Source organism: Chionomys nivalis, chromosome 24, assembly GCF_950005125.1.
Source record: "Chionomys nivalis chromosome 24, mChiNiv1.1, whole genome shotgun sequence".
Taxonomy (NCBI): Eukaryota; Metazoa; Chordata; class Mammalia; order Rodentia; family Cricetidae; genus Chionomys; species Chionomys nivalis.
Genome location: NC_080109.1, coordinates 37,021,894 through 37,033,961, shown reverse-complemented (window position 1 = coordinate 37,033,961; position 12,068 = coordinate 37,021,894). Strand labels below are relative to the sequence as shown.

General features: G+C 42.0%; 1 protein-coding gene across 5 annotated transcripts in view; it reads left to right on the top strand.

Moving 5' to 3' along the window:
* LOC130865925 (EGF-like and EMI domain-containing protein 1) overlaps positions 1–12,068 on the top strand; it is a 639,134-nt gene that overhangs the window by 533,406 nt on the left and 93,660 nt on the right. For all 5 annotated transcript variants that reach the window (XM_057757081.1, XM_057757082.1, XM_057757080.1 and 2 more), the window contains 3 exons: positions 2,003–2,131; positions 5,754–5,888; positions 9,125–9,256. In XM_057757081.1, coding sequence (XP_057613064.1) covers positions 2,003–2,131; positions 5,754–5,888; positions 9,125–9,256 — 396 coding nt within the window. The remainder of the gene's footprint in view (positions 1–2,002; positions 2,132–5,753; positions 5,889–9,124; positions 9,257–12,068) is intronic.

Below are 12,068 nucleotides of genomic sequence, written 5' to 3'. Positions count from 1 at the left end.
GGGAGAGTCTGTTTCAGAAAACACAGTCTGAGAATAAATACAGAACAACCCAAACCAACTCAGAACTTTCGACTAAATTCTTCAATCCAAACGGAGTGTTGATAATCTTTAGAATCCGTATAAATTACATATTTAAAAGATGATAGACATTTTAAAATGCAACCCAGGAAGTTAAAAATAAAATTGAGTAGCAATCAGGAAAGTGGGGCTCCCAGCCCTAACCCTAACCCTCCCCATTGAGTAGATGACTATCCCAGTATGATTTTTCGTCTTCTGTGACAGAATCTACTGAAACTTCTCAGGAATTTGTTCAGTAAATTATAAGGAAATTATTTAAGTATCACTGTCTACTATTTAATTTTAATAGCAGCATTGTTTAGAAACACATCTCATTTAGAAAAATCCCATGTTGAAATCACTGAACACCATTTGATTTCCTACTGGAAAGGACAGAGAAGTGACTCCCAACTACATGGATTGCTTCACGGACAGGAGAGCTTGTGATGCCTGCAAGTCCCCCAGCTCTGTGTTAAGATGTGCTCCTGCTAACAATTTCTCCTCTAAGACCCTCTTTCTACATTATGCTGAAAACATATTTTGGAAATCCTTATATTGGTTATATTCTACCTTGTGTCCTGGAGCCAGAGAACCCCATTTACCAGCTATGTAAATGACATACTATAACCCAGTTACTATGGAAGCCACTTAGAATTCTTTATCTTCATTTTAAAAAACTTTCTCTTCTATAGATGTTGGGAGAATTCAAAGTTCTATTACTTGTTAATTTAGAGGTTTTCTTCATCTTTGATTCTCTCTTTACTGTCTATCTCCATATAAGTACAATGACAACTTTGGGCCTGCGTGGATTGCAGGTACACATTGTGCAGGTCTGTGTCCACACCAGAAGTCAACCTCCAGTGTCGTTCCTCAGGATGCTGAGCACCTTGGGTTTTAAGATGAAGTCTTGGTTTTCCTTTCAGTTTGGTTTTTAGAAAGGGTCTCACTACGCAGATCTAGCTGACATGGAACTCATTATGTAGACCAGGTTGGCTTCAAACACATAAAAATCTGCTTCTGATCAGTGAGCTCAGGTCCTCACATTTGTACCACAAGCACTTTACCTGCTGAGGTATTGTCTTCCACTATGACTTCCTAAATAGATTTACTATAAAACATATATATATATATATATATATATATATATATATATATATATATATATATATAATTAAAAGCCAGAGAAGTGGATGGCTACAAAGAAAATATCTTCCAGATGCAGCAAGGCAGCGGCACATATGAACTCATAGCCATTGAGACAGTATGTACAAGACCTATATGCCAGCTCAAGCCTCACATAATCCCAGCATGGAAAGAAGAGGTCATGAAGTCCCACCCCTAACTGAGGAGCCATTAGCAATTGATAACTGCTGGGAGAATCAGTTTCTGTAAGACTATGGCCCCTACTAGATCTATCACAATCCAGTGGAAGACCCCACATTCAAGAATCCATGAGCATCACACATTAGACTTGATGTGTGTAAAAGAAAAGGAAAAATAAGAAGATACAAAGTTGGTTATGAAGGGAAGTTAGCAGGAGATGGTGTGAATGTGATTAAAATACATTGTAAGAAATTCTCAGGTACTATTAAAAAGATTTATTTTTTAAAGTTCCATACATTTATACAATGTATATTGAGCACATCTGCCTACCACTACCTCACTCCAGCTCCCCCTAGAGCACCACACCTTCTCTTCCCCCCAAGTTCATGTCTTACTAAGGATGCATGTAGTGCTGTCCGTGTGTGCATGTGGTCATCTGCTGGGATATGAACACTTGCCATTGGCCAACTCCCCAGAAGACAGTCACTGCCTTTCCCTCAACCCATCAACTGTGTATAGCTCCTCAGATAGGGGTGGAAACTCGGGATTTGTGTTTTATAAACAAAGGTTGTAGCAATTTCGGAATGTGAGCTAATATTTCCTTCTTTTCCATACCTTGAAGGATGCCCAAAGGGCTTCTTTGGGAAGAACTGCAAAAGAAAATGTCACTGTGCTAACAACAGTCATTGCCACAGGGTGTATGGTGCCTGCGTATGTGACCTAGGGCGCTATGGAAGATTCTGTCATCTCAGTAAGTCACAGCTGTGATTTGTCCCTGGGTGAAGCACGGTGGCTTGGAATAGTGTGGGGACAGATCGGACAAAAGCTAGTTCATCCACTCATAGAGGCAAAGATTTTATTATGTTCTTTGGGCTCTTTAAATTACAGAATCTAGATTTTTATGAATAAAAATATTTCCATATTTTAAATTTTTCTATCTCCTGATTTTCTTAGTTATCAAGCAAGGATTGTTGGATATTAAGTAAACACCTGTCATGTTGTAGGCGCTGATTGTGAGGGGCCTAGACCATGTCTCTGTTTCTAGCACAAAGCACTACTACATTAAATTCAGAACAACTCTTCTGCTTGCGTTATACTGACCATGCACAGTTTTCAAACGATGCCCCAAATATCTGAGTCTATAAGCCCAGCTGTAACTTCTACAGTTTCTCCATGGAGTTGACATGGAAGGGCTTTCCTCCAACACTGAAGCTAAAATCTGTGAATTGGAAGTGAGTGCAGCCCTCCCTAAAGTGACCTCAGCTCTTCCTGCTCCTTGTCCTATGGTCCTTCCCTCATCTTGCTATTGAGCAACTCGGTCCTCTGAAGATTTCTCCTAATGAATGTTGGTGCAGTGGTCTGGTTAGCTTGCCATGACTGAATACCATAAAATGGATAGATTATAAAATATGTATTTAATTCTATGGTCTGAGAAATCTGCATAAGGTCCCTTATGAAAGGTGACTTTGTGGTTCCTAGATAGTTCCTGGTAGTGCATCCTCCTATTGGGGAGACAAGCAAATATTCTCTTAGACTTTATTACTAAAGCACTAATTTCACACATAAACACCCTTCGTCCCTACCTAACAATGTTCCTAAAATCCCACCTCCAAATAGCATTCTCCAAAAGGCATAAGATTCTACCATAACCATTTTAGAAGGACAGTACCATTCACACTGCTATTATCAAGATACCATGACCTTCCATAATTTATAATTTATTTTTAATTTAATATCAATAGGACTTACATACTTAAGAAAAGGAATGTCTCTGGGAAAAACATAGTAAATTGTGAATGAGCCAATAAGAGATCAAGTGAAGGCATCATAATAAATTGATAGTGGGCCATGAGCAAAGATTAGACTTAGGTAAATAAAGGAGAGAATGGAGAGAACCATTAATAACTGAAAAGCAGTGGTACGAAAGGTACATTCTAGACTATCTTTCTTCTCCTAAGGCATGCCTAGAGAAGAAAACCTGGCTGGAAACAAAGGTTGTACCATTTCTGTTTTTGTTCTTGAATTGTAGCCAGATATATCCAATATGAAATAATAACCTTTGAATATTTTATATGTTACTACCAAATGTTTGAGCACAAAACTTATATCAATACATCTTGTCAAAAAGTTTGGGAAGCTCACTTTTCAGTAACAAAATTGGCATTCTTAGGATTTGAATAACAGGCTCACTTGCCAACTGTAAAGAGTAAAGACTTAAGAGAATACCAGTAAACAAGATATGATGGTGGGGGGCTTAGGGAGTGCCGCTGCTGCTGATGGTGGCTGTAGAAGTGTTGGTGGTGATAATGGTGGGTGGTAGTAGTGATGATTAACATTTTAAATGCCACAATCTTTAGGAAGAGTGCACGCATCCTAGTTCTTCTGTATTTACTTATGAATGTCACTTGGCTAGCCCCAAGGACAGCATTATTTTTCTAACCACACCAAGTGCCACAAACTGAGTATCTCAAAAGAGAAACCAATTGTCTGAGAGTTCTGGAAGCTGGGAGCTCAATTTCAAGGTGTCAGTAGTTTTCTGGTCCATCTGATGATGTTACAGAAGGATCAGTTCAGGCCTCTTCCTGTCATAGGAAATTCCTTCTATGGCGTTATACTGTAGTAGAAGGGGTGGGCCATGTCCTGCCACCCGGCTAGCTTAGCCCCTGAAATAATCACACAGAAATTGTATTAATTAAATTACTGCCTGGCCCATTATTTCTAGCCTCTTATTGGCTAACTCTCACATCTTGATCTAACCCATTTCTAATAATCTATGTAGCATCATGAGGTCATGGCTTACTGGGAAACTTAGGCAGGAGCTTCATGGTGTCTGCATGACTCTACTCTTCTTTCCAGCATTCTGTTCTATCTTCCCTGCCTACCTGAGTTCCACCCTATCAACTAGGCCAAGGCAGTTTCTTTAATAACCAATGAAAGCAACACAAATACAGAAGGACCTCCTACACCATCATACTGCCCTTCTCTGGTGCTTTCACTACGTGCAGGTCTCTGGCAAACCCCTCAGTCTGTAAGCTCATTATGTGTGTTGAATTAGAAACTCATCTATCCCAATACAACCTTGTCTTAAAGCATTATATCCTTAATGTATCAGAAGTAAAGTCACATTTTTAGGTCCTGAAAATCAGGACTTCAAAATTCAAATACTGGGTGTTCTAGCTCAATGCCTAAAAAACCCTGAGAAGATACTGGCTTACCCACTGATATCCTTTCCACTTTTTTTTTTAATCCAAACTCATTACCAAGTATGTATTCTGGAATAAGGAGAAGAACCTAGATTGAAACAGACCCCAGTCTTGGTGAGACTGATGCTGTCTATGGAACTTGGAAGTCATAAAAACAATCACTTTTTACCAGAACTGGACCCAATTATTGAAGCATCCACATGGATCTGGTGATTGTCTGCTTTTAAAGCTGTTTGTACTTTCCCTGGCAACAAGAGTGGGATTCCTTAGGAGTCATCATAACCACCACATTGAATGATCTCCATTAATGTCACTTCCGGTCCCCCAGAGAAGCAGCACAATTCATTGAATTTTCTGTAGCAAAACCTGTAAGGGCACACCAAACAATTACTTTGATCCCAGGAGAACCTTAAAACAAATTTCATTTGAGAAGTTTCTTGAACATTAATAACCGGGAAACAAAATAATTGTCAGAGATCTGTTTTGGAAAGGGAATTGTGCTGTTCTAAGAACTCAGCAGAAGCAGTTGGAAAGAGGAAGAGAGAGAATGCATGAACTACGGGATGCTGTCCTAAACACAAGGGCAGGATGTTTTCAAGTTAGAATTTCAGTCCTGATCACATCATCTCTACAACTCAATGGCCTGGGGAAAACAAAGAAGACAGGGCAAGCAACACTTGCCACAGAAGTGGTCAAGATAATATCGCTGTCACAATGGAAGCTTTGTGTAATCTGTGAGATGTAAAATTATTTCTGATTGCCATATAATTAGGGGGAGTCAGGACAATGGCCAACCTTCACATAAGTGCTTGTCCATCATCTCCAGGCTTCAGCTGGATGATGAGGGGCCTGGCAGCCAAAGCAGTCCTTGGAGAATATTAAGTCCAGGCAGCAATAGCGCACATTTGAGAAGCAATCTCTCTCCCAGCATCACCGCGGCCTTTTAAGTAATTCAGCCTTCACTGCTCATGTCCAGTTGCCAAAAAGCAAATGAATTGCCTGATTTGAAAGACATTTGTTGCTCTTTTTTTTTTTTTGGTTTGGCAGTCATGATGATCCCCCTATCCTCCTTATAATCAGGTCCCAAAGAATGTCATGCCTGTGTGCTAACAATTTCAAATAAACAAAGCATGGTTTCCAAGTGACCAGTCTGCCTTACTCTGCTTGCAGGTTGTCCCAGGGGGGCGTATGGACCTGCCTGTTCTTTGGAATGTCAGTGTGTGGAGGAGAACACCCTGGAATGCAGTGCCAAAAATGGTAGTTGCACCTGCAAATCTGGTTACCAAGGAAACAGATGCCAGGAAGGTACAATCCAATGATGGATTTCTGGGCTTCTCTAATAATAAATGATCAGTCTTTGTTCAGCATGTGTTATTAATGAGGTAATCCACACCAGTGTCCTCAGAGGGGGGGATGTTTTATTGATCCCCCGTTGCAGGTGAGGAAACTGAGACAGGGGGCAGTATAATTATTGAACCTTGTCTTCTTGGCCACTGCTGTTAGCAGTCCCTTTTTCAGCCTGAGCAAAGGAGAAAAGGATCACACTGGTTAAAATTATATCTGAAAACAATTAAAGATAGACAACATTGACATATCAACAAAGGACCTGTTCTCTTTCAGAATTAAAGACCATATTCTTTCATATAAAAACCAATCATGCAAATACATTTATTAACAGTTCCTTAACCATGGAGAATTTAAATATGGATGCCAGTACTGTCATTCGTTAACTATACGGATGTCACATAATCTTTAGACCAGTCTATAGACAGTGAGTTATGATGCCAAGCGTAAGAAAGTGTAGACATGTTGCAGTTGCGTGAAAAAATAGGGAAGTGGTTTCAGCCTGTCAGGAAAGCCATCCCTGGCTTGTAGATTCTGGGATGCTCATGGTTTTGGTGTTTGGTCACTTGTCACTGAATATTATTCGTGCCACTTCTTAAGAATGCACCTCGCACTTTCCTTGGGTGGGGTTTTTTTTCTGCTCTATAGTATTTCTCATCTTCTGCTCTACCTTATTCACCTATTACTGTTGTATTTGACATGCGTGATCATTCTCTTGATAGAATCTAGGTCCCACATGGACAGACTCTCTGCTTTGTTTTCTTGGGTATTCCCTCGCTCCTGCGACCACTAGTCAGTAAATCTTTTCTTAAATCAGCACATCGTATGTAGGATCATGCTTATTATTTATATATTTTCATCAAGCCCTAGGGATTCTTATTTCAGAAAAGAAAATTGTCATGTCCCTTTGCTCTTTCATAAGAACTTCACACCTAGGACAAACCAAATGACCAGGACTAACGGCGAGTCCGTACATCCTTTGCAACTAGAAGAGGATACTGGGCTCCGATGGAAGACAGCGCAGTGTTGAGTCCGCTCACAGAAGCAGGGGATTGAAACTTGTCTTCGAATCCCTTATGCACTGGTTTAGGGAAGGACGTCACCCTGTTCTGCAACTAGAAACCTCTTAGGCTTCTGAGCCAGCCCAGTGGGCTATTGTGGTGGCTGCACTGTAACTACCTAAGTAATGAAGAAAGGAACTTGAGGAAACGGAAGTCCAGTCTCAAGCAAATGTGTTTAATACGACACAAGAATAGGTCTCATGTCACTCAATCTCTGCCCTGATTTTAAGCCTGATGTTAGCATTCTCTCCGTGTCCCTACTGAGATGGCATGTTCTGGAAATCAATGCACAAGGATATAATACAATGTACACACACCTGGGTAAATTTAATTTATTCTGACAACATTTCCTTAAAGCAGCTGCTGAATATACTTTATTAGGAATGGCTTCTGAGATTCCCCACTGTGAAGGAAAATGAGTTGAAAGTATATGGAAATCAGCAAAATAGAGAGGTCACCATAATCTCTAGAAAACATATTATTTTTCAATCAGATAGCTTTGTCCGATCCTGATAGTTAGTCTAACCATGAAATGAAATTATGAATAAGATGGGAGCTTGTGGATGAGCTCGCCATGATTGGCACCTGCAATTAGGCACTTGTTGAGCCGAGCGTGGTGAAAACCGGCTCTGTTGGGTTTCTGCGTCTCAAGCCCTGGCGTGGCCCCTATGCTCCCAGGGCCAGACACAGCTTTCGGGATCTTACCTCCAGGCTTGCAGCAGAACTGCACGTGAATAGTCAGTTAAGGATTGTTTCAGTGGTACTGGGGAGCAGCACACTGAACAATCAACACTAACCTCAGTTAGCTTATCAGCAGCGACTTCTCCAAACAGCAAAGTGACTTTCTTCCAGCAACCTGTGACAGAGGGGAGAGAAACCACTTAAAGGCTGCCTAGGTATCCTGGGTAAAAGTTTGTATCATGGGTATTTGGAACCCCAACTACAGGCAGATTTTTAAATGTGGGGGGCCCCATAAGCCCATTTTAGGAAGGTTGTGCAGCCCCTGTGCCATTGCAGGAAAATCAAATCTGGATTCAAATCGTTCCACCACAGGCAAACTCAAAATTCAAAACCACAGTGGGTCTCTCAGAGCACAATAGATGACTTGAGAGCCTCCGAATGGTTCAGCATCACCAAGTGTGATAGGAGCACCAGATCCCCAAGCTGAGATGCAGGATGAAATTTCAACTTTGCTGCCTACAGCGTTATGACAGCAGGTGTGCCGCCTCTCCAAGCCTTATTTAGTACAGGGTGAAGTTGCCATTGGCTGGTTTTTTTTTTTTTTTAAATATGATGTAATTATATAAGGATACGGCTGCAGATCCGGTATGACACCTCAGAAAATGTGGTGATTCTGCTATTATGAGACTCTGCCCAGCACAACTCACACATCGCAGATGGGCAAAGTGGGCTGTAACTTCCAACCATTGTCAAGCGTTTAAGGAAGTTTCACTGTTTTCTCTGTGTTCATAAGATACGTTCTACCAGGTTTGTACTTGCAGGCTTTAGACAGTGGATCATACGCTGTCTCTTAAGGTCCGTGTGCCGGTAGTTATCTACCGTTTGTTCTTTTCCATCAGTAGTTCAAAGGACATTCAACAGGACAGCATGCAGCTTCTCCTTAGCCACCTTAGACACTGTAGATGCCATAATGAACACAAACCGCAGAGCCCTGCCTTGGCTAGGCTGCAGAAGGAAGCATGGATGAGGAAGAAGATGTGCAGCTAGCATTTGGGGGCATTCTTCTGGGATGCTTTTCACAAATTACACTCCCATCTCATGCTTCTTCTGTTCAAGTTCCTCCAAAGATAAATAAAAATGGGTTTCATTGTTACTGCCTGGAACACACACACACACACACACACACACACTATCAGCGAAGGAAAAAGAGAAAAAAAAAAAACGACAATTACTATATCTGTGTTTCCAAAGTGATAGACACAACATTGTGTTGATTTCTTTTGGGACTGCTTTTGGAGGAGCTATAAATCTTCAGAGGCTAGCGAACACTTTTTTCTTTGCAAAACACCCCCCCCACACACACACACAAACACACACACACAATTTGCCATCTCACTTAGGTGACAGTGAACGTGAAATCTGGAGCCATCTTTCTTTTTGTTTTTATTTTACAAGCCTGCCCTGATGGCCTCTGGGGACCAGAATGCCAGTTTTCCTGTGGACTCTGTGAAAATGGAGGTCATTGCAACAGAGAGTCTGGAAGCTGCGACTGTGCTCCTGGTTACACAGGAAAATCCTGTGCCATGTGTAAGTAATAAACCCAGACAGGACGAAGAATAAAGTCAACAAATTGTTAGCTATATAAAGGCTTTCTTTGTCTCCTGAACTGCTGCCCAGTAGACTGCTAGAGACTAGTTGACTAACTATTGTTGAAACATTCCCAGGATTTGGTAACTATAAAGGATGACTAATTGCTTTTGCTAGTTCTGTGGGCTAACGACGCTGCCCTACTCTGGGCCTCTGGTGTCACTCAGATAACTCTTTCAGCAAGAGACGTCATTTGCCTGGACTTGGTTGAGCATCTCTGCTTTCCATCCTCTATGTTCCTGTGTGGCATGTCTCAAGATCTGCCCGTGTTCCACAGCACATCAGTATCAGATAGCTTTCCAAGAAGAAGTCTCCAGAATTAACAAGAGTGGGCCAAAACCTAGTCTCAGAAGACAGCCAGTGCCATTCCTACCTCTTCCTGTTGGTTATGACGCATCCCAAGGTGAGCCAGATTTGGTGAGGTAGACAAAGAGATTCTACTCTCTGTTTGGAAGAGTTGCAAAATTTCACTGCCAAAGACCAGCAAGGCAGGAGATACAGTTACTGCCGCTGTGGAAACCCATGTCACATATTTAGAGGTTGTTTTCAAGAGGCACTTTAAGAGATTTTTAGACTAGAATTACCATTTCTGCAGAAATAAAGGAGATTGAAGAGAGCTAAAAAAGAAAGGATAAACTAAATTGAAGCTGCTTGAGAAAGTCAGTGAACCACTGCCTCGCTTGTTCCCTGCAGGTGATGGTGTTGGTAGAGTCATGGGCCAAGCCCATTTGCACTATCTGCTCTGTTCTGCTCTGCACACAGGGGAGCACGGTGACCTGCGAGCCTCTCTCTGTAAAGCTATGGGCAGCTGTGGGGTTTGACTGTCTATTGTTTCCTGAGTGGGCGTAATGATGCGAATTAGCATCCCATGCCATGCTTAGGCCTTTGTGCAAATCTCCAAGCAACTGGAAGCGAACACCCCGAGAATGGCATTGAGCAACTGGCCAGTCATCTAGTTATTTGGGTATTGGTTAATTAATAAAGAAACTGCCTAGGCCCATTTGATAGGCCAACCCTTAGGTGGCTGGAGTAAACAGAACAAAATGCTGGAAAAAAGAAGCCAAGTCAGGCAGTCGCCATGATTTTCCAGCCAGACACAGACACAGGTTAAGATCCTCCCTGGTAAGCCACCAACTCATGGTGCTACACAGAATATTAAAAATGGGTTAAATCAATATGTAGGAGCTAGCCAATAAGAGGTTGGAACTAATGAGCCAGGCAATGTTTAAAAAATACAGTTTCCATGTAATTATTTCGGGTAAAGCTAAAGCTAGCCGGGTGGCAGGAAGCAGCCCCGCTGCTCCTATTACAACAGAATGGCGCCACTCCACCAACAGAGTGGCACCCAACGTGGTAATGCAGACGGCCGGGTGCCAAAAATGCAGCCTGCCGCTCATATTACTACAGAATGGTGCCACTCCACCAACATTTGGGGGAATACACTGTGGTCCCCAAGGATAACCCTCAAACAAAAGGGGTGGGGCAAGGTCTTTGTCTGGCAAGTTTCAGTTATAATGAGAGAGTTTTATTTTGAGACTGTCTTCCTCGCACTGTTGACCATTATGTCAATAATGAAGTTTGCCAGAATAACAGTCAAACATACTAACATACTTGCTTGCTTTAGGGAAAGGTGTGGGAGGGGTTTGGACTTAAAGGTAAAAATTTACATATTCAAAAGGTAACTACGTTTTATTTGCTGTTTCCACAGTGAAGTGGCATTTCCCCTCATCTAACTCAACCTTAATGGAGTAATTGTTAAGCAGAGGGATACAGTCTTTCACTTGCCAGGTGATATAAATAGATAGGTGAAAAAACTCTGTTGAAAGACTAAAGGCAAGCTCTTTAGTCTTTCAGATACTGCTTTTAATAGTTGCATAACAATTCTCTCACACTGGGATTTCAACCTCTAGGTAATGCCTCAATGATGGCCCTATGAAGTGTCTGACTTACATTTTATTAACTAGATTATAATTTATGTATTAAATTAAACAGAGAAAAATACTCCATCACTCTCAAGAGCAGTTGGATTTTACACTGTGATGGAGGAAGGTCATTTGTCAATAAACAAACTGCCTTGGCCCATTTGATAGGCCATCCCTTAGGTGGGTGGAGTAGACAGAATAGAATGCTGGGAGGAAGAGGAAGTGAGCTCAGATGCAGGGCAGCTCCTCTGAGAGACAGACGCCATGCTCTCCTCTCCAGAGCAGACACGATGAAGCTCCGACCCAGGATGGACGTAGGCTAGAATCTTCCCGGTAAGCACACCTTGGGGCGCTAAACACATGAATAGAAATGGGCCAAGCAGTGTTTAAAAGAATACAATGCGTGTGTTGTTATTTTGGGTATAAAGCTAACCATGCGGGAGCCGGGCTGTGGGAAGAGGCCCGCAGCTCCCCACTACAGATGGCGCCCAGACATGGGGCACTGAATCTACAGAAAACCTGAGAAAGCTTGGGAAAGAATAGAGTAAAGCATGCTTTCTTGGTAGCAACAATTTCTCGGGTCTGCTCTGCTTGCTAGAGGCAAGCAAGTGCTCTCATCTAAGAGAGGCTTCGTGACTCAGCTTCAGCTGTGAAACCTTGCAGCTCATCTAAGAGGTCCTGCCACGAAACACTTAAAACGGTGTTGGTGAAAAGCTGAAGGCATGCTTTTTGGTTTTCAGCCGTAGCAGGAAAAAAGTTGTGCTGTTTTAAAATGCCAGCTTTCTGGGCCGTCCTGCCAGGGCAAACTCTGACTGTTTGAGGCAGGAGGG